Genomic DNA, 23,228 nt, shown 5'->3' on the forward strand with positions numbered 1-23,228 from the left:
AGGGCTAAAGCATTTCTTTCACTGGCTGGGGTCTCAAAACCAGGGTGGATTTCTTTCACTGGCCCTTTTACCCTACAGACAGAGTACCTTCTTATTTGTAAGTCAAGAAGTTACTGGCAGAATGGAAAAGTATGCAGAACTGGACTGTTGCGAGCCCAAGTGAGCAAAAGTACTTGTCATGCAAGCCTTGGGAGCAGGAGTTCAATTCCTGTAACTTGGAGTAGAAGGAGAGAACCTTGTCTAGAAACTTATCCTTGACATGTCCATACCGCGAACTGAGGCACAAGTGCCCCCGTCCCCGGCCCCCGCCCAACACACAATAATGAATGAATGAATGATAGCGTTCTGGGTTGAGCCACAATGCCTAGGCCTTGCTAGGCTGTGTTGCTCCTAGAATCTTCCGCGACACGAAGGAAAGATAAACGGCGGTCTCATCGCCACTTTGCGTCTTGGGGACGACGAGGCACGGGAGAGGAGGCTAGGAGCCGCTAGGACCTCCTTCCCTTAGCCCTGGGGAAGCCCAGTGCTCGGTGCCAATCATCCGGCAGGCCCCGCCCCACGCAGGCCCGTTTCCCCACCTTCCCCAGCGCGCGCGCTCTCGCTCCCTACGTGCGCGCGGCGGCGCGAGCTGTGACGTGACGTTGGCGGGCGCGCGCAGTGTGCCTCCCGGAAAGGAGCGGAACCTCCGGGAAGCTGGTGAGCTGGTGGCCGGGATGCGGTGCGCTCGTGGCCGCCCGCCCCCCCGGAGCCGCGGCCGGCCCAGCAGGTGAGGCCCGAGTCCCGTGGAGCTAGGGCAAAGGGAGGCCGCGGCCCTGTCCAGCCTTCCCCGCCGCTACATCCGGGCGCCCCGCCGCAGCCCCGTGACCCCGGTGACAGGTGCTTGTACCCCCCGCCCTCCCCCGGACCCCGTGGCGGATCTCCGGAGAGTCCCTGAACCCCTGGCAACTGTGGGTTGAGGGAAAAAGGCTGTCGTTCCTGGGGCCGGATGACTCCCGTCTGCCGCCCGAAATCTGTCACTGTCGCATGTATAGCAGCATGTATTTGCTTTGCTCTGCGATTTGGGGAAGTTTCCTGTTAGATTTCCCCGTGGAAAAATGGAGCTGACCGGGAGATAAGAGTGATGGTGCACGGTTGTGATCCTCAACTTGAGCCATGCGAGGACTCCTTTTAAAGGGACAAGTCTCCCCTTCTCAGAACTATAACCCCAGAACCTGCAGGGCGCTGCAGACCCCAGCTAGGTGAACACAGGTGCAGAGACCATATGCCACTAGAAAACAAGAGATGCTTTGTAATTCAAGACCTGCATGCTACACAGTGAACGAGAGGTCAATAACAGTTCTAAATTAGACACCCCCGTTAACGTTAGGGTGCGGTCTTTAATGTATTCAACTTTTATGAGGGAAAATTACCTAAATCTCTATTCTCAGAGAGCCCTAACATCGTCATGGTGTTATGTGTGAGTTGTCTTTGTTTCTAGTTTGCTAATTGTTTGACATAGTTGCAGAACTATGCTCATTTATACAAGTAGTTTGGTTTTTTTATTTTTACTTTTTGCTTATCTTAATGTTGACTTACTACCTATGTTCAAAGTATTATTGCTGTATATGGTGTGACTGGATGATGTGTGTTTGTGTGTGTGTGGAGAGAGAGAGAGAGAGAGAGAGAGAGAGAGAGAGACCCATTTCTCACCCGGGTCTGGAGTTTAGAGGACAACTTTCTAGAGGTTCTAGAAAATGAACTCAAATAGTTAGGAGGCTTGGGCAGTAAACACTTTTACCTGTTGAACTATCTTGCCAGCCTCTTCCACCTGTTTTAATTGCTTGTTGAATTCATAGCCTACATTGTTTTGTTTTGTTTTTCAAGACAGGGTTTCTCTGTGTAGCCCTGGCTGTCCTGGAACTAGCTCTTGTAGACCAGGCTGGCCTCAAACTCACAGAGATCTACCTGCCTTTGCCTCCCGAGTGCTGGGATTAAAGGTGTGCGCCACCATTGCCTGGCAATAGCTTACATTCTTTTAGACCTATCAGGGAATGTGTGATCTGAGACTTTGAGAGGAGACAAACATGGGAATTGATCTAAGGCTCTGTCTTCTCTATGTATTTGTTTAGTATGTTTATTTAAAATAGGCTACACCCGAATCATGAGATTTGAAGTGCTGGAAGACAATTAGAAAGTATAGCAAGCTAAATCTAGATTTAAAAAAAAACAATACCCAGTGGCCTTGAAAGATGTGTACTAGTGCAAGCAGGATGTGAGGAGGGAGAAGTGTTACTAAAAGCTAGAGACCAATATTGGACGAGCTTGTGTAGAACAGTCCCATCTTGCCAGAGCAAAGAGATATTGAGTGAGACAAAAACACGTTGTTGATATACAGTATCGGAACTGTTGATGGAGTGAGGATTTCAAGTACTACACAGAGAAGTTATTGATCTGCCGGCTTTTAGGTTTCTCTTTGGTCATACTTTGAAGGTAGTGTTTCATAAAGAGTGTTTACACTAAAAGCAGAGCGACTTACCACAAGATCTGTCTTGAAGTAACGTTGTCTGCTGTGGTCACCTTAGATGTGTGGGATGCCTGATGAAGAATTGAGAGGATCCTGGAGCTGGGGAGGTGCATGGTTGGTAAGGTGTTTGCTGTGAAAGTGTAAGGACCCAAGTTCACATCCCAGCACTTGGGGGAGGATGGGGAGCAGGGGATCCTTGGAGAGCCTCGCCTGCCGATTGGTGAGCTCCAGGTTCAGTGAGAGGCCTTGTTTCAGGAATTAAAGTGGAGATTGAGAAGACTCCTGATGTTGGCCTGGCCTGTGTACACATGTGCATGTGCACACTCACGCATAAACAAACACATGTGAACATACAGATACAAAAGAATTAACAGAACTTGATGGATGATGAAATGTTGGTACAGGAAAAGTGAGCCTCAAAGCATGTTAGTGGTGATACCTCTCTTACAACTGGAGAATTCAGAAGTTGATGTATTTTACCCACACTTAGCTTAACTGAGTTTAAGGTCTCAGGGCTTTAATAAACTGAATATATGGACCTGGGACTGGAGGAAAATCATTCTGGTGGAGACCGCAGAGCTGGTGCAGGGAAAGTGTGGTCTGAAGAAGGCCATTCACAGTGCTGACCATGGTAGTATGTGAGTAGTAGGAAAAGATTGACCAAGACGTGCTACTTAAAATGACCCTTGGACATGAATATGGAAGAAACACGGAGCATGCGTGCAGCTCTGTACATCTTCAAGTGTTCTGCTGTGCTTTTGCCAACAGCTGAGTCACTTTTGCACAGCAGCCTCCACCTCCGAGAGCCCTGGCAGACAGTCATTTCTTACGAGCTCTTCTGTGTTTGCAATTGTTCAAGGCTCTCCTTTAATCCTTTGGTATTTAAATGATTCTGTTTTGAAACACTTCACCTCATCTCAAGCTTTCTAGATCAGAAGTTAGACTCACCTAGTCTAACCTGGATTTGATTGGTAATATTCAGACGTGCTGTGATTGTTAGTATCTGTTGTTGACTTGGTTGGATTGAGAAATGACTCAGAGTGAAGGCATGCCACTCTCAGCCATGTCTGTTAGGGGGATTGGCAGAGCAGATTACTTCACTCTGGATCTGAGGTACTACCCAATAGGCTAGGTACATCAATGGAGTCTGAAGAGAAAAAGGAGGCAGCCAGTGAGGGCTAGCTCAGCATTCTCTTTCTGTGCCCTCTTTATACTTCCTGGCTGCCATGCTGTGTGCTGCTCTGCCATGACCTCTGAAACTGTGAGCTAAAATGAGTCCTTGCACTGTAAAAGGCTTTCTCCCAGGGGTTTATCACGGAATGAAGAGTCAGACTAACCCAAGTCCCGTAATACTTGCTTACTATGTCTGTGTTTTTCACCAAATAAGCTTCAAGGCTGATGTGAATTTTCTTTTTCTTTTTTTCATAATGGGAGAGACAGGGCTGAAGAGATGGCTCAGCCGTTAACAGCACTAGCTGTTCTTCCAGAGGACCAAGATTCAATTTCTTGCACCTACATAGCAGCTCACATCTGTCTGTAACTCCTGTTCCAGGGGATCTGACACCCTTCCGTAGACATAATGGGAGAGACCCACCAAAAAATTGCTGCATGGACCAGATGGGCTTTGTCTTTGTCACTGTTTTGTTGTTGTGAAGAAATACTATGACCAAAGCAATTACTTTTTATTGTTTTTATTGAGCTATACATTTCTCCTTCCTTCCTCCCTTCTCCCCTTCTACCTTTCCCCTGCCCATCACGTTCCCAGTTTATGCAGAAGATCTTGTCTTTTTTCTCTCTTAGGGTTCTCTTTGTTGTTTAGGTTCTTTGGGGTTGTGGACTGTAGGTTTTATGTTTAATATCCACTTATGAGTGAGTACATACTATATTTGTCTTTCTGGGCCTGGGTTACCTCACTCATGTTTTTTTCTAGTTCTGTCCATTTATTTGTGAATTTCAAGATGTCTTTTTTTTTTTTTTATTTACTGCTGAGTAGTACTCCATTGTGTTAAATGTACCACATTTTCCTTATCTTTTTTTTTTGGTTGAGGGATATCTAGGTTGTTTCCAGGTTCTGGCTATTACGAATAATGCTGCTATGAACATAGCTGAGCAAATGTCCTTGTGGTAAAATTGAACATCCTTTGGGTATATGCTCAAAAGTGGTATTGCTGAGTCTTGAGGTAGATTGATTCCTAATTTTCTGAGAAACCGCCATACTGATTTCCAAAGTGGCTGTACAAGTTTGCACTCCCACCAACAATGGAGGAGTGTTCCCTTTACCCCACAGCCTCTCCAGCTTAAGCTGTAGTCAGTGTTTTTGATCTTGGCCATTCTGACAGGTGTGAGATGGTATCTCAGAGTTGTTTTGATTTGCATTTCTCTGATGACTAAAGAAGTTGAGCATTTCCTTAAGGGTCTTTAGCTATTTGAGATTCTTCTGTTGACATTATTTGTTTAGATCTGTACCCAATTTTTAAATTGGATTATTTGGTACTTAAGGGTCCAGTTTCTTGAGTTATTTATATATATTGGAGATCAGTCCTCTATCGGATGTGGGGTTGGTGAACATCTTTTCCCATTCTGTAGGCTGCCATTTTGTCTTGTTGACTGTCTTTTGCTTTGCAGAAACTTTTCAGTTTTAGGAGGTTCCATTTATTAATTGTTTCTCTTAGTGTCTGTGCTACTAGTGTTATATTTAGGAAGTGGTCTCCTGTGCCAGTGATTTCAAGAATACTTCCCACTTTTGCTTCTATGAGGTTCAGTGTGGTTGGTTTTATGTTGAGGTCTTTGACCTACTTGGACTTGAGTTTTTTGCATGATGATAGGTATGGATCTGTTTGCGTTCTTCTACATGTCAGCATCCAGTTTTACCAACACCATTTGTTGAAGATGCTTTCTTTTTTCCATTTTCCATTTTTAGCTTCTTTGTCAAAAGTCAGATATTCATAGGTGTGTGATTGATAATTGGTCTTTGATTTGGTTCCATTGGTCCTCCTGTCTGTTTTTATGCCAATACCAGGCTGTTTTCAGTACTGTAGCTCAGTGGTAGAATTTGAATTCAGGGATGGTGATGCCTCCAGAAATTCCTTTATTGCACAGGATGGTTTTGGCTATCCTGGTTTTTTGTTTTTCATAAGAAGTCAAGTATTGTTTTTTCAAGGTCTGTGATTTGGGTGGGTACTGTGTTGAATCTGTAGATTGCTTTTGGTAAGATTGCAATTTTTACTATGTTAATCCTGCCTACCCAAGAGCATAGAAGATCATTCCATTTTCTCATGCCTTCTTTGATTTCTTTCTTCAAAGATTTAAAGTTCTTGTCATACAAGTTCTTCACTTGTTTGGTTAGAGTTACCTCAAGATATTTTATGTTATTTGTTGCTATTGTAAAGGGTGATGTTTTTCCGATTTCTTTCTGAGCCCGTTTATGATCTGTATATAGGAGGGCTACTGATTTTTTTTTAGTTAATCTTGTATCTTGTTACATTACTGAAAGTGTTTATCAGTTTGTAGGAGTTCCCTGGTAGAATTTTTGGGGTCACACACACACACACACACACACACACACACACACACACACACACATATATTTAGCAAATAATGAAAGTTTGACTTCTTTTCCAATTTGTATTTCCTTGATCTCCTTTTGCTGTCTTATTGCTCTAGCTAGAACTTCAAGTACTATGTTGAATAGATAAGGAGAGAGTGGACAGCCTTTTCTTGTTCCTGATTTCAGTGGGATAGTTTTGAGTTTCTCCCCGTTTAGTTTGATGTTGACTGTTGGCCTGCTGTATATTGCCTTTATTATGTTTAGTGTGTTCCTGCTCTCTCCAAGGCCTTTATCATGAAGGGATGTTGAATTTTGTCAAAGGCTTTTTCATCATCTAATGAGATGATCATGTGTTTTGTTTTGTTTTTCAATTTGTTTATATGGATTACGTTGATAGATTTTCATATGTTGAAACATCTTTGAATCTCTGTGATAAAGCCTACTTTTCATGATGATTTTTCTGATGTGTTCTTGGATTTGGTTTGCCAGGAGTTTATTGAGTATTTTTGAATCAATATTCATGAGTGAGATTGGCCTGTAATTCTCTTTCTTAGTAGTGTCTTTGCGTGGTATGGGTAACTGTAGCCTCATAAAAAGGGTTTGGCAATATTCCTTCTCTTTCTATTGTGTGGAACAATTTGAAGGAGTCTTAGTATTCTTTGTAGTTCTTATAGAATTCTGCATTAAAACCATCTGGCCCTTGGCTTTTTTTTGGTTGGGCGACTTTTGGTGACTGTTTCTATTTCCTTAGTGGTTATGGGTTTATTTAATTTGCTTATCTGGTCTTGATTTAATTTTGGTATGTGGTACTTAATCCAGAAAATTTTCCATTTCCTTTAAGTTTTTCAATTTTATGAAGTATAGGTTTTTGAAATATGGCCTGATGATTCTCTGAATTTTCTCTGATTCTGTTGTTATGTTCCCCTTTTTATTTCTGATTTTGTTAATTTGGATATTTTCTCTCTGACTTTAGGTTAGTTTGGATAAAGGTTTGTCTATTTTGTTGATTTTCTTGAAGAACAAACTCTTTGTCTCATTGATTCTTTGTACTGTTTTCTTTGTTTCTATTTTGTTGGTCTCAGCTCTCAATTTGATTATTTCCTGTAGTCTAGACCTCCTGGGTGAGTTTGCTTCTTTTTGTTCTAGAGCTTTCAGGTGTTGTGTTAAGTCACTAGTGTAGGATTTTTTCAGCTTCTTTATGTAGGCATTTAGTGCTGTGAACTTTCCTCTTAGTACTGCTTTCATTGTGTCCCATAGATTTGGGTATGTTGTACAGTCATTCTCATTGAATTTTAGGAAGTTTTTAATTTCTTTATTTCATCCTTGACCCAGTGGTGGTTCATTCAAGCGTTGTTCAATTTTCATGTGTTTGTGACTTTCCGCAATTAGTGTTGTTGAATTCTAACTTTAAGCCATGACGATCCTAATAAGACATGGGGTTATTCCAATTTTTTTGTATCTGTTGAGATTTGCTTTGTTACCGAGTATGTAGTCGATTTTGGAGAAGATTCCATGAGGTGCCAAGAAGAAGGTATATTCTTTTGTGTTTGGGTGAAATGGTCTATTTATGTCTATTAAACCCATTTGAGTCATAACATCTATTAGTTCCTTTATTTCTCTGTTTAGTTTCTGTCTGGTAGACCTTTCCAGTGGTGAGAGTGGGGTATTAAAGTTCCCACTATTAATGTGTGGGGTTTGATGTGTAATTTAAACTTTAGTAATGTCTCTTTTATGAATGAGGGTGCCCTTGTATTTGGGGCATAGATGTTCAGTATTGAGATGTCATCTTGATGTACTTTTCCTGTGAAGAATATGAAATGGTGTTCTCATCTCTTCCAACTAATTTTAGTTTGAAGTCTATTTTGTTAGATATTAGGATAACTACACCAGCTTGTTTCTTAGGTACATTTGATTGAAAAGTCTTTTCACACCCCTTTACTCTGAGGTCATATCTGTCTTTGTAGTTGAAGTATATTTCTTGTATGCAGCAGAAGGATCGATTGTATTTTAGTATCCAGTCTGCTAGCCTGTGTCTTTTTTTAGGCGGTTTGAGTCCATTGATATTAAGGGATTTTAATGACCAGTGTTGCTAGTTCCTGTTATTTTGTTGTAGTTGTTGTTGTTGTTGTTGGTGGTATTATGTGTGTTTCTCTTCTTTGGGATTTGCTGGTGTGGGATTATCTATTTTCTATGTTTTTGTGGGTATAGCTCACTTCCTTGGTTGGAGTTTTCCTTCTAGTACTTTCTATAGGGCTGGATTTGTGACTAGGTTTTGATTTAATCTGGCTTTGTCATGGAATATCTTGTTTTCTCTGTTATTGATTGAAAGCTTTGTTGGATATAGTAGTCTGGGCTGGAATCTGTGGTCTCTTAGTGTATGCATGACTCCTGACAGGACCTTCTGGTTTCATTGTCTCCATTGAGAAGTTGAGTGCAATTCTGATAGGTCTGCCTTTATGTGTTACTTGGCCTTTTTCCTTTACAGCTCTTATATTTTTTCTTTATTCTGTATGTTAGTGTTTTATTATATGGCAAGGTCGAAAAATTTTCTTCTATGATTTTGTTGAATATATTTTCTGTGCCTTTGAACTGGGTTTCTTCTCCTTCAATTCCTATTCTTCTTAGGTTTGTTTTTTTTTTTTTTCATGGTGTCACAGATTTCCTGGATATTTTGTGCTAAGGATTTGTTGGATTTAACATTTTCTTTGACCAAGGTATCTGTTTCACTTATCATATCTTCAACACCTGAGATTCTCTCTTTCATCTCTTGTGTTCTGTTGTTTATGCTTGCTTCTGTGGTTCCTGATCGTTTACCCAGATTTTCCATTTCCATACTGTCCTTGTTTTGTGTTTTCTTTATTGTCTCTATTTCCCTTTTCAAGTCTTGAACTGTTTCTCTCACCTGTTTGATTGCTTTTTCTTGATTTTCTTTAAGAGATTTGTTGATTTCTTCCAATTTTTTGTTTGTCTTTTCCTCCACTTTAACGGAATTTTTAATTTCCTCTGTAAAGGCCTCATTCATCTTAATAAAGTTATTTTTAAGGTCTTTTTTTCTGCTTCGTCTGTGTTAAGATGCTCAGGTCTTGCTGTTGTAGAACCACTAGTTCCTGGTGGTGCTGGATTGCTCTTTATGCCATTGAGTATGTTCTTACCCTGTTGTCTACCCTTCTCTTCCTCCAACTGGAACAGGTGGAGCCTGTGTTTCAGAGGTGTCTCGAACCCTCCAAGTGATGTAGTTGGGATCTGTGGCTCCTTTGATTATTCCTTCAGGTATAAGCAGGGTAGCGCCTTCTGTAATTGTTCCTTCAGTTGCCCATAGCCAGGGACTCAGATGGGCGTTCCTCCTGGTGCAGTCAGAGGCTATTATTTCTAGGTTGCTTCTCCAGTTGCAGTCAGGATTGAGGCTGAGACTCCTGGAGGCCACCCTCAGTGACAAATTTTCTCGAACAAAGCCACACCTTCTAATCCTTCTCAAATAGTGCTACTCCCTAATGATTAAGCATCCAAATACAATAAAGCCATTGTTATTTAAACTACCACAGGCTTTATTCTGCCAGGGAGAACCCTGAAGCTAAAATTACAAAGGTAATGGTGCAATTTAGAACTTGTTTGAAATAGCATTATTAGGTGTTTGCATGCCTGAACTCTGGTGTCAGGATTCCTCATGCTCAAGCAGCAATTGGAATTTACATCTTAAGATCAAGTTACAGGATTGTGACTTCTTGGCAACAATCAGCCTTACATGTGTCCTAACTGAAAGTAATAAATAATTTATGAACTGACATTTTTGTCAAAATCCTCTCATGCATTAAAAAAAAAATCCCGGGGATGAAGAGTTTCAATCACTCATGATTAAGAATGTTTGCTGGTTTTCCAGAGAATTCATAGTTAGTTCCCACATTAGGTGGCTCATAACCACTCCAGCTTCAAGGGATTTCATGCCCCCTTCTGACTGCCACAGGCACGTGCACACATACACATAAAGAAAAATAAAATAAATCTTTTTAAAAAGAAAAAGAAAATCCTAAGACAAATACCAGATGCCATAAAGTTTGCTAAGTATGCTGAGTTTTTAGAAATATATTCTCCTTTCTTGACCCCACCCAGATTCTTCTCCACCTACACCTCCGGCTGGTACCAGCCTTCTTGGGCTCTGAGTGCACATAGCCAAGAGTCCATAGAATTTAACATTGCTGTTAGTTGTTTTCTCCATCATTTCTTGGATATTAGTATTGTTTGGGATTTGATTTGTTTGTCCTTATGGTTATGTTCGTAGTGCTGAGCCATTAATGACTTCTCCCATGACTAATTTATGTTTAATAGAAGCTTTAGCAATGTTCTTTTCATTGGTTCTTAGCTCAACTATCACACAGCTGTCATCGATTCTTTTGTACTCAGATTTCAGTTCCTGTGTCTTCAGTTTTTTTTGAGTTTTTTAAAATTTATTTTTCTTTTATGTTTGTGAATGTTTTCCCTTCATCTATGTCTGCACTACATGAATGTCTGATGCCCATAGAGATCAGAAGTCAAAAGCATTGAATTCTCTGGAACTGGAGTTACAGGTGTTTGGGAGCCACCATGTGGGTGCTGGGACTGGAACCCAGGTCCTCTGCAAGGGGAAGAAGTGTTCTTAGCTGCTGAACCATCTTTCCAGCCCTAGTCTTGAGTTTTTCAAGTAATCTTTCTTCATATTTCCAAAAGAGGGAAGGCATCAGTCACAGGTAGTTTGTCAAAAGTAATTCCATGGTTTGTTTTGATGATGAAATTAATATATGCATTTTGAAAACATGGGTGAGCCTAGGGGACAAAGTACAGATTGCCAGGTATCTGATTGCCACTCAGAAATAAACAACACTGTTAACATTGTTTCTCATGTTTCTTCTCTGTATAGTGAAGTCTTCTCATTTGTACATGGTGGTGCTCTTGACAGTCAAGTATAGAGTGACACCATCACCTTTAATAGTCATATTTTGTCCCATGTGTAAACATGCCCTCACCACCATAAGTCACATTAGCTTTCCATGTGTTTTTATAGTGCTGGGAAGGAACCCAGGGTCTTGCACTTGCAAGGCATATATACATCCACTGAGTGTCATCTCCAACCTTGCAGTAGACAGCAGTACAATGTTTTGTACATGTTTCAGTCAAATTTCATCCTATTATTTCCCAAGAGTAAGTTTCTAGACATATAGACATATATATAGACATTGAGCCTGTTTGTATATGTCACTCAAATGCCCCAAGGTTAGTACCTGCTCAGATTCTAGCCAACTGTACTTTATAATCCCAACTCCTTGCTCCTAAAACTTTTATGAGTCTAATAGCTGTCAGGTCTTGTTTTCCTTCTGTCTCTCTGGATACCCCTGAAGTTGCATCATTTCTTACGTTAACGTCTATTATCCTTGCCCGTTTTTGTGTTAGTGCATGTTTTATTACTTCATGTGACTGCTTTATAAGTAAAGAATGACTACTTTTTTTAGTAAAAAAGAAAAATTACTTTTATTGCTTTTAACTATGTGTGTGTGTGTGTGTGTATGTATGTATGTATGTATGCATGCATGTGGGTATGTGTGCATGAATGGAGGTGCCTTTGGAGGTTTCTGCCATCAGAACTCTGGGCATCAGACGCCTGGAACTGGAATTACAGACTCTTCAATGTGGGTTCTCGGGACTGAATCTGGGTCCTCTGAAAGATCAACCAGTGCTCTTAACCACTGAGCCATCTCTCCAGCCTCAAAAAGGCTACCTTTCATCTCAAGTGACACATGTTACCTTCCCAAGCTATGTATGTGTGTTTGAGAAGGGTTTGTTGTTGTTTTAACATATGGAAGGTTTAAAATTATATTTTCTCTCTTTTGTGGTATGAGGTATTGCTATCATTTGGAGAAAGGCCTTAATTCTTTTAAGATTCTATCAATATTTGCTTATATTATCACTTTTCCTTTTAGTGGGTATTTTAAATATTTAAATCTTTAGAGCATTGAATTTCTCACTATATTAAAATGCTTTTAAAAGTTTTTTTGTTTTTCGAGACAGGGTTTCTCTGTAGCTATACATTAAAACTAATTTTAAATGTCTCATTACTTGAAATACTTTTTAAATTTTATATGAATTTTTTAAATGAAGTTTTTAACTACATTTATTTATTTGCACAGTGCAAATGGGGTGTGTGTGTGTTTCTTTATAGTTCTCACTCCTAGCCATTAGTTGTTATCGCTGTGTACAGACATTTGTCCTTGCCTTGAAAGGCCTTGTAAGGAGAAGTCAACAACTCTTTAACCCCAGAGTTCCCTGCTATGTTAGAGGGGCTCCTCGAGGCTCATGCTCCCTTTGTGCCCCAGGGCTGTAGGAATCCCACCCGAAGACCCCAAAGAGGGATATTCTACAGAAGCTGAGGAATCCACAGTTTGCATTTGGCGTGGGAGCCTTTTAGGGCCCATGATGCTGTCTGAAGAGCTTTTTGCTGTGATGGCCATGTCCAATGCTGGCACAGACAATGCAGAGGCCATGTGTGCTCTTGAGCACTTAGAATGAGGCTAGTGCAGTGAAGATCTCAAACATTTTATATTTCCATTTTTATATTTAATTTTATTATCATTATTATCTGTTCTAGTGGGCATAAACCTAGAGCTTCACCCATGCTAGGCAAACACTTCAACTGTGCTATATCCTCAGCCTACTTTTTACTTTTTATCGGAAGCAGGGCTTCTCTAGCTTCGCCAGGCTACTCCTGCGTTCACTCTATCGCCCAGGTAGACAGCTGGAGTTACAAGCCTGTGCTGCTACGTCTGGATGAAATGTTTCGTTTAGTTCCTTTAAATAGCCCCACATAGCAGGCAGCTGCTTTATGAGCCACACAGGTCTTGGGGGCCTTCTTCCACATCTGAGGAGTTAGGACTTTTTCCCTCAGTGAGAGAGAAACATAGGGAACAGTTGTTTCTCTTTGATTTGAAAAGAGCCTTTTTCTTCCCAGAACTCTGACCCTTGCCACCTTGTTAGGCCCTTTCCCAGAGCTGGGTGACTTGAATGCAGCAGTCAGCTAAGGGTCCCGTGTGACATCATTCTAGAGCAGGAATCACGGCACAAGAGAAATGGAGACTCCACATGCACGGTGTGTTAGAGGTGACATCATTCTAGAGCAGGAATCACGGCACAGGAGACATGGAGACTCCACATGCATGCTGTGTTAGAGGACAGGGCGGCAGTGTGAGTCACACACTGGATCCCAGTCTCACCTCTCTGCCTCATCTGTGAGACATCACAGTAGCGTTCCCTGCCCAAAGGGCTGTTAGGAGACTGGATAACCGTGAGCACTCTTGTGGGTATTTAGCAATACTGTGCCAGGTGTGGTGGCACGTCTTTAATCCCAGCTCTCGGGATCTACAGAGTCAGTTCCAGGATGACCATGGCTGTGTAGAGAGACCTTGTCTCAAAAAAACAAACAAAAGCACCAAAAAGGTCAATGTTAAAGGAGAAAAATCAAGGATGAGAGCTGGATGGAAAATAATATGTGTGTTTACTGATCCTTTAGAAGGTAACATTGAGTAAAAACCTGAAGGAGGTCAGGTGTTAAGCTGTAAGGATTGCTCCATAGCAGAGGGCAGAGAGGCCACAGGCCAGAGTGAGTCACTCCTAGAAGCTGGTGGGGGCTGCTAGTACATCTGGGATGCTGGGAAAAGAGGTGAGCAGGTGGTGAGGTCAGAGCCTGCAGGGCTGGAAGTCACAGGATTGCCTTCGGCATTTGTCTGAAGAACTTGGGACCACTGGAAGATATTGAGTCCTGGCCTGTCTTCATGTAGAAAACAGTACAGAGAAAAGGAGAGAGCCTGGACTGGAATCATAAGTGAAAGGGACAGGTTTTAGGTAAGCAGTAGTTCAGGGAAGGATTCTAAGAAGTTGGATGGGGAATATGGTGATACTGGGAATTGGAGGAGCCTGGCATGAGAATCAGGACAGAGGAGAGCATGGCTAGGATTACATGGAATGGGGAGTGTGGTCTTAGCAATGTGGATCATGGTTGTGCAGCATCCAGATGGAGATCATGGCGATTGAAGGTGGATGTGTGCATGATTCAGAAGAGGAGCTGGGTTGAAGAAACAAGTTATCTGATAAGTGTTGTGGTTATGAAGCTGAGCCAGAAACATTAAATTAAGGGGGAATGGAGTCAGAGCAGGAGTCATTGAGTTAGGAAAGAATAGAGCCTAGGCAGAACTTTGGGGGACTCAAGAACAGGCAGCTTTGGTACAGAGCCAAGGATCCCCCACAGGATGACAGAGCTGAGAAGCTGACTAGGCTGTGGAAGGCCTCGGAGGCCCCAGGAGGTGAAGACAAGGAGAACTTTGCAACCATCCTCAGACTCCAGCAGCTTGGAAGAGTCCCTGGTGTTGTGACATGAGGGCTGAGGCCTGGAGGAGTGAGGATGGTGACAGGATGGAGCACTGTCAGGGACAGGACACCTCACACTGAACTTTGTACAGCAAAGCAGAGTAGTCCATCAAGTGAATGCATGCTTCCAATTGAGTTCCCCACCTCCAAATCTTCCTTAACATTTCAGTGCTATAATTACTTCATGCCCCGTTGTCAGGGTTTCTGTCCTGCCTGGTTTCCATAATCATTAAGTCCCAAAGAAATCACATAGAGGTCTACATTAGTTCTAAACTGATTGACCTATTAGCTCAGACTTCTTATTAACTCTTATAACTTATAGTAGCCTATTATTCTTGTCTCTGTTAGCCATATGGCTCAGTACCTTATTTAGCAAGGCAGTCACATCTTACTTCTTCTGTGGCTGGGTCACACCTGTGACCAAGCTTTCCTCTTCCCAGAATTCTGTTTTCATTGATCCGCCTCTACTTCCTGTCTGGTTGTCCCACCTATACTTCCTGCCTGGCTACTGGCCAATCAGTGTTTATTTAAAATATAATTGACAGAATATAGACCATTATCCCTCAGCAATGCCATGAAAATTTGAGATTATAGGGATGCTTGGAGTAATAACTTGTACCACTCTTAGTATCTCTTGACTGAGGTCGGTATCTCTAGCAGCATGAAATTGGTGTACAAACATGTTGCTCTAACCCAGTGGTCTCCACATAGGGATCACAGTCAGATGATGTGTGGCTGGGTTTAACCATGTACTTTGTAGAACCACAGACATTTTATTTGATTTCACTGTTCTTGATTTTTCTCACCCTGAAACAGGGAAGCTCTGGCTCCATGAAGACCCTAGCTCTCATTCTGTCTTTGTGTGTGACAAGAACTGACTCCCACAACATTGCCTGGTCCGCGGCCTTTCAGTATGGGAAGGTGAGTGATGAGCCTTGTCACTAGCCTGTAAACCCTGAGATTTTGGTGCTGAAGAAATAATGGGTCTTAAGAGAGAAGAAAAATCTAAATCCCAAGAGAGAAGTGTTTGAAGTTGTGTTATACTGCTCTAAAGCCATTGGTCTTGCAGAGCCCAACACGGCCCTTGTCCAGAAAGAATGGAGCCAGGTGAGCTCTGTAAGGGTTAGTGTAAATTGCAGTCTCAGCAAGCACATGGTATCTTGTGATGTTATATTAGCATAGGATAGCTGTCTAGAGCCTCTGAGGAAGGCAGATGCCATGGAGTGTCCTCACAACTCTTAGGAAGGGAATTTCCAGTGGGCTGGCAGTGTACTCCTTCAGTGAGAGATTTTAGTCCATAAAGGACTTTTTAACACAAAGATAGAAAGTATGAAGTAATGAAACTTACCCTAAAGGCAGTGCCTGCTGATGGCTCTACAGTTTGCTTCTTTTTCATGACATAAATTGAATCCTTCCTGTTTATAAAACATGTCTCAGGGGACTCTTTCTGAAATCAGAGTTCCCTTATTGACTTCATTATGGCAATACTGTCTTTCCCATTATTGGGCCATTGGGGAGAAATTTATTCTAGAATTGCTTGTTAAGAAAACCTCACTTCTCCTAAGTCATTGGCTCATTAATACGCAATGTGTCATCCACTAGGCTGCTGGCATTTATGGGGTGGCTTGCAGCTTGCCGTTTCTGTGTCCTCAGTCTCCCTTGGTGTCCTCATTCTTAAACTGGTTTCATTATAGATTTCTGTGTTTATCTGGATAAACTTATGAACGAGATTTCTTTTTGGAAAAAGGCAGGAAATTTTGTATTACCCCCAAGAAAGGGGGATATGCGGAGTATCATAACCAGCAGGGCGTTGTTCTCATTATGCCACTTTATAGTAATGTGCTCAATAACCAAACAGCAACCTGGAGCATGGGAAGAGCAGGCTCCAGTAGACAGCAGCAGGGGGAGCGCGTGCTGAACACCTGTTCAGGTGAGGCCAGGTCTCATCTAAGTATGTTGTTTTAAAATCTGTTTCTTCGGAATTTCAGGATTGGCATTTCCTGTCTCTTTCCTGCTTCTTGGCATTTTAGCATCTCTCCAGTGGGCTGTCCTCGATTCCTAAACACCAGTTTACGCCAGATCATCGTCATTAGCATCCTGGCTGCAGCTGTGTCCCTTCTGTACCTCTCTGTTGTCATCATACGCAGCAAGTATGGGTGGCTGTCGAAGGACAAGAAATTTCAAAGGTAAGAGATAAAGATTTGTTCTAGAAGGAATTCACACCTTCTGGCCAACTGTGTTCCAGCAGCTGTAAAAGAACACAGGGCAGCGTATAAGCTGCAGAGTTGTTTTCTTGGTAGCTCTCAAGGCTGAGAAGTCCAAGAGCTAGGTTTCAGTAAAGTTTGTATCTGGTGAAAGCCGTGTCCTAGCTCACATGGTGGGAAGGGGTGGGGTAGCTCTGGGGTCTCCTTCCTCCCAGAGGACAGTGCCGCCCTCGTGGTTAGACTACCAGCAAACTAACATCAGAGGGACAGGAACGGTCAGCTCTGGCACTGTCCTGATATGGCTGGACTGGCATATAAGGAGCATGTGGCTGTGAGAACTGGGCCCTGTGCTGACTGCCTGCTAGGAAATTAGCCTTCATGGACGTACTTGACAGCTGGCTGCAGGGAAGGCCCTGGGATAGGACAGTCAGGAGCTCCTTCTGCCTGTTTTAAACTGCCTTCTGAGTTAATGTTTGAACTTTGGAAACAGTTTTCTCTCTGGAGCCTGTAGCTGTGTTAAGGAGAAGTTAGCACAGACCTGAATGAGGGGCTCCCTGTGGGCAGCCTTTGTTTGGTCTTCCTTTTACTCATCATCTGGCCATGAAGGGAGTGCCAGAGAGAGATCATTACACAACATGGCGGTCGTGATGTGGTACTTCTGTAGGGCGCCTTCTCTGTTAGAGTGGGCGATACTCTGTTTAAGTGACAACACTTGTGTGTTTCTGAACAAGGTACTTGGCCCGAGTCACAGACGTTGAGGCTACCGACACCAACAACCCCAACGTGAACTATGGCATTGTGGTGGACTGCGGCAGTAGCGGCTCTCGGATATTTGTCTATTGCTGGCCTCGGCACAACGGCAATCCTCATGATCTGCTGGACATCAGACAGATGAGGGACAAAAACCGAAAGCCGGTGGTGATGAAAATTAAACCTGGTACGTGATAAGAATGGCTGAGGACTGGCACCGGGTTCTGGGCTCCAGTATCCTGTGATTCCGCTCACGTCCTCTTCTCTCCTCTCACCCCACACTGCCTTGCCCTCTTCTGAGCTCGAGACAGAGCCTAATGGCTGCCTTTGTTTCCTTTCCTATTTCCTTTTCTGTCTGTTCTGTGTATGTAGCCAACATCTTGATCAAACCTCCACAGCCTGTGTCCTTTGGGTCACCTGTGACCATCATCACTGTAGCCCCACGATGTCTGGCTCACATGCTAGTTAACATTGTTGTGGAGGTTTTGTTCTTTGTTTTTCCTATTTGGTAGTTCTTCCTTAAAGATAGACATTTTCAATAACTTCTAACAATGTGTACTTTAAATATTAGCATATTATTTGTTTAAATATTGGTATGTATTAGTGATATTTTTAAAAAGTACTGCCCAGATATCTGTCTTCCATCCTTGCCTACCCTTTTTTTCTTCTCTTTCCTCTCTCCTTCCCTACCTCCCTTGCCCCTTTCTCTTTCTTTTCTGGTTGTGGTATTGATACTAAGGGTCACATATGTTAGACAAGTACTCTACCCCAAGCTATATCCCCACCACTCTTTCTTTTTGAGACATTATCTTACTAAGGTACCCAGGCTGACCTTCAGCATCCAGTCCTCTGCCTCAGGTCACTAGGCTCCATTTACCCAAATGTATTTTTATGTCCTAGATTATTCATAAAGGTAACCTTGGGACTTAAAAAAGTGAATGTAAATATACCCAGTGTTTAAAGATTTCTAAACCAGTGTAACGTTGTGAAGTCGAGTCTTGACTTCCTCACTGAATGATTTAAGCAGCAGTCTCTCACCTTCTCAGGATCTCCGCCTTGCCCATGGTTGGCACCATGTCAGAAGCATTGGGAATGGAGCATTTTCAAGTGGGCTATCTCATGCCCAATATTTAGTAAGATCTGATTTAAGACAGTAGGCTGTAGAACGTAACAGAAACATCTATCTTTCACTTGTGTGTGAGTACCTAAATATTAAATGCAGACTATCCAATGAATTTATCTTTTTAAATGTTAGAAAGACAAAAAGAAATGGTAAGTGTTCAGAGATGGACGTGCTAGTTGCTCCCTCTGATTGTTGCTCTTTGCTCACGTATCTGATCATCACGCTATAACCCATAAGTACAGATAATTGTAATGTGACATAAAAAGTTTAAAGTAGAATATTGATAAGTAATAATCAATAAAGCTTATTACCTTCCATCTGAGAAGCATAAATAACATCAATGGATTTCCATAAATAGGGATTTTAATATTTAGTAGTAACTTAATTTTCCATTATTTTGTATGTATGCTTAATAGAGAAACATCTTCAGGGTTAAAATAATAAAAGTATAATCATATAAAAATTTACCAAGAGACTCAGAATTCAAGCTCAGTAGAACACTTTGCCTTTTTCCAAGCCTCACACGACAGCCCCCAGCACTAACTGTACACCTCCATGGAGAGCAGGAAACCCATGTCCTCATGGAAGTGTACCAGGATCTCAGTCACAACAGGCTCAGCATGGTTCTGCCTCACAGGGTGGATCAGCTGAACGACGCTGCCCCATTGAGGTGTACGCTAGAAGCTTAGCATCGTCCTTGTCCAAGTAGACCTCAGTGTGCCTTTTTATAGCAATGCTCTGTCTTGACTCCTAGTCTCCCAGAATTAATATAAACAAGGCTCTAAGCATTTAAAAAATAGGTTCTGGTTAGTTTGGGATTTGGTTTTCTACTGAAATAGCTCTGTGTGCAGAGTCAAAGTTTTGCCTTTTACTCCATTTTCTGCTGATTCCTTTTACTCACCATCTTGAGGGGTCTACAGTTCTGTAATGTGTGAAGTAAGAAACTGTGGGACTTTTCAGGCCCCCGTTGTTTTGATAGTGTAGGGTCAGTGACAGCTGTAAATACTCAGTTTCTTTTTAAAAATATGCATTTGCTTGTCATGTATGTGTCTGAGTGCATGTATGTTCATATGTGAGTGCTTAGGGAGGCCAGAATAGGGCAGTGGAACCCCTGGAGCTGGTGTTATAGATGGTTGTGAGCTACCATGTGGGTGCTGGGAACCAAACCTAGGTCCTCTGCAGGAGCAGCCCGTGCTCTCACTGCTGAGCCATCTCTCCAGCTCCCACTCACTTTTAGTAGTAAACACTGAAGAGATGTTCTGAGTGCTCCACTTGCCGGGCACTGTCGGTGCTGGGATAGGAACTGAACAAGATGTAGTGTGTGCCCTTGGCCAGTTGTAATGAGACAGGTGAGTAATTTGGTGTGGTGAATAGATAGCCAGCAGCAGGGTGAGCACGGGCTGTCAGCACAGCTAGTCTCCATCGGGGTTCTACTAAGTAAGACTTCTGTGGAAGACGGAGTTGTTAGATAGGCATGTATAAGCTGGCTGGGTAAAGGAGGTAGGGGAAGAGAAGGCTCTTTCTGCTGGGGACTCAAAGGCCTGAAGGCCACAGTAGGTTACATTACCAGAAGTGTTAGTTCACTGCTTTGAGATGGGAGGAAGGGACTGGGGAGGAAACAAGGATGGGCCATTGTGTGAGTAGCTATGTATCACTAAGTTGAGTTTGTCTGAGTTGGTTAGAGGAGCCATAGAAGGGTTTAAAATAGAAACGAAGCACCCTTGGGGTAGGAGATGGAGGGGTCGGTGGAGCCTGGAAGGTAGTTGGTTACACTAGGCCAGCAGCAGATGGTAGTGTCCAAAGAAACAAGGAGAGCAGAAGTAGAACAGCAGCAGAGGCAGATCTGTAGGACCAGTTGCAGAACACGTGTCATGTTCGGGGTGTCTGTGAGGACAAGCAGTGCTATGTGCATTAGACAGCCATTGTGTACTGACCTGAAGGTTGGGAGTGCACTGGCGGCTGGTGCTACAATCTGAAGACCTATGGTGTGTGGATGGTGTTGCAGCCATTGGAGTTTGCCTGAGGAGAAAGGAACACATTTCTCAAGGGCAAGAATATGCTTCTGTGTGGGACGCGTAAAAGATGCTAGTTGGATAAGTATCCATGAAAGAAGAGGGCGTGTAACAACCCTTCGTGCCTCAGCAGAGTGTGGGGAAGCAGAGGAACAGGCAGAACTAGTATACAGACTCAGCACACTGAAGAAATTTACTCTTAGCTCTGCCCCGTCCCTGCTAAGCAGACTCTCCCTTTCTGCAGGCATCTCAGAATTTGCTACCTCTCCAGAAAAAGTCAGCGATTACATTTCTCCACTTCTGAACTTTGCTGCAGAACATGTGCCACGGGCAAAACACAAAGAGACACCTCTCTACATTCTCTGCACTGCTGGAATGAGAGTCCTTCCTGAAAGGTGATCTGCCTGGAGGGTGGACCTTGGGAGGGGCGGCTTGCTGCTCTCTTCTCCATCACTGTTATCATTAGACACTGAAAATCCTTTCTTGAGTCTGGACTAGTCTCAGAGCTATTCTCTTAAACCTCACCAAAGAGTTTCTAATCTACTTATTTGTGATTAAAATAATAAGGTTAACTTTGTGGGGCTTGGGGGCAGAGTCACCTGCAGTGAGTCTTTCTCTGTCATGCCAGCTCCCAAATAATGACATGGAGACTGCTTATTAATTTTGAAAGCTCTGCCTTAGCTTAGGCTTGTTCCTAGCTAGCTCTTGTAACTTAAATTAACCCATTTATATATTAATCTACGTTCTATCACATGGAGTTACCTTTCTTCAGTCTTGTCCCTCCTATTTCCTTTCCCCATCTCCTGACATCTCCTGCGTGTCTAGATTCCTCCTCTTCTTTTCTCTCCCTGGAAATCCCACCTATTCCTCCTGCCTAGCTACTGGCCGTTCAGCTTTTTATTTCAACAATCACAGGAATACACCTTTGCACAGTGTACAAATATCCTACAACAGTCTCGTATCCCAGGTTGGCCCCAAACTAAATATGTAGCTGTGTTTGACCTTAAATTTCCAATCCTTCTACCTACTTCCATCTCCTGCGTGCTAGGGTTATGGGCTTTTATCACCGTGCCCAGTTTATACGGTGCTGGTGTCGGAACTTGGGGCCTGGTACATGCTAGACAAGCATTCTTCCCAGTAAGCCAAGAATCACACGATTTACACAGCTTTTTCATTTGGAAAAGAACATTCCTGAGATAAGCAATTTATTTTCAGTGAATCGCTTTAGTTTTACAATTAGTTATTTCATATAGGATATAACAGAGTCATAAGGTTTTTTGTTTGTTTTTGTTTTCAAAACAAAAAAATCAAGCATATGATTTTGACATGTAAATTTTGGGATTGCCTTGAAGCCAGCAGAAAGCCATCCTGGAGGACCTTTTGACCGACATCCCTGTGCACTTTGACTTCCTGTTTTCTGACTCCCATGCTGAAGTCATCTCAGGGAAACAAGAAGGTTGGTATCAGACCTTCAGTTCACAGAGTGAGAGGGGGCCCCCACTTCACAGGCCCCTCCCCACTGTGTATTGTATTGAACCACTGGAGACACTTTAATGACTAAGTTAGTGCCCTATAGAGCCAGTCTTTATGATACAGCCCTAAAGCTGCTAAACATGCCTCATCTGTCCTTACCATATTTAGGGACTGTATTTTGAACAAACTGATAGAGGAAGACTGTGTTCCTTGCCTGGCTGGTAAAAAGTCTTAGGCCATGAACCTCTGACTTCTAGGAAGGAGAAATTCTTGCCTTTGATAAACTGAGAAAATATTAATTCTGTTTCCGACAAATTATTTCACTTGAGTAAGGAACAACCAGTCCATGTAATGGTTTGCTAGGAGCAGAGACCTAGAAGTATGGGATCTGTTCCTAGATCACTCACTGCTCCAGCAGGTGTTCCCTATGGGAAGGCATCGGGAAATGCAGAATGCGCCAATCAGCAGTGAGCACCTTACAAAGAAGGCCCTCAGAATTGTAAGAGGTCATATTAGGCACACAAAGGAAGATACAGGAAAATAAAATATCCTGAGAGTTTGAAAGAGAAAGGCGTCTCTTCCTCCCCCTGCCCAGTAATGGTTCTAAGTTGAACCCTTGGGAGGGGAGTAGAGGAAGTTCCCTGAGCAGGTAGAGGAAGCATGGCCTGATGAAAAGAAACAATCATTGTTACTGCAGGTGGGAGGGGATGCCACTGTGGACCACTGGGTTAACAATCACTGTTACTGCAGGTGGGAGGGGATGCCACTGTGGACCACTGGGTTAACAATCACTGTTACTGCAGGTGGGAGGGGATGCCACTGTGGACCACTGGGTTTTCTCTTGCTGGACTGTGGCTCTGTGGAAAGGTGGTGGTGATGTTGAACACTGGATACATCTTCAATTATCAGCCTGTTACTTTGTACTTGGTCTGTGGACCAGTCCAACAGGATAGAATGGAGGAGGTTGCCATGGAAGACTGATTAGCTTGTCATCTCCACTGCATAAAGACACCAGTCAAGGTGGCAGTGGGGATGGATAAAAACAGACTGTAGGGACTGCAGACATGTATAGGCTGGGGTTTGGCAGCTGTTGTAGGTGAGAAAGATAGAGGGAAGATTAGGGGAAGTCAGTGTGGAATCCCCATAGAATTTATATTTTCAACAGATACACCTGATAAAAGTATTAAAATTGAGAGTTCTTGTAAAACCACTAAGAAGATAAAATATCAGT

General features: G+C 42.7%; 1 protein-coding gene across 3 annotated transcripts in view; it reads left to right on the plus strand.

Annotated features, from left to right (window-relative positions):
• The first annotated feature begins 629 nt into the window (after positions 1-629).
• Positions 630-23,228, plus strand: part of Entpd4 (ectonucleoside triphosphate diphosphohydrolase 4) — a 33,706-nt gene continuing 11,107 nt past the window's right edge. For 2 of the 3 annotated variants that reach the window (XM_041672545.1, XM_041672551.1), the window contains exons 1-6: positions 630-766; positions 15,252-15,356; positions 16,424-16,621; positions 17,371-17,576; positions 20,769-20,919; positions 21,877-21,980. In XM_041672545.1, the coding sequence (XP_041528479.1) occupies positions 15,349-15,356; positions 16,424-16,621; positions 17,371-17,576; positions 20,769-20,919; positions 21,877-21,980 (667 nt within the window). In that variant the 5' untranslated portion in view covers positions 630-766; positions 15,252-15,348. The remainder of the gene's footprint in view (positions 767-15,251; positions 15,357-16,423; positions 16,622-17,370; positions 17,577-20,768; positions 20,920-21,876; positions 21,981-23,228) is intronic. The other variant, XM_041672558.1, reaches the window with a different exon arrangement.

This window comes from Microtus oregoni, unplaced genomic scaffold (genome assembly GCF_018167655.1).
Source record: "Microtus oregoni isolate MIOR12 unplaced genomic scaffold, Mior012 000001F_ref0000356, whole genome shotgun sequence".
NCBI classification, from domain to species: Eukaryota; Metazoa; Chordata; class Mammalia; order Rodentia; family Cricetidae; genus Microtus; species Microtus oregoni.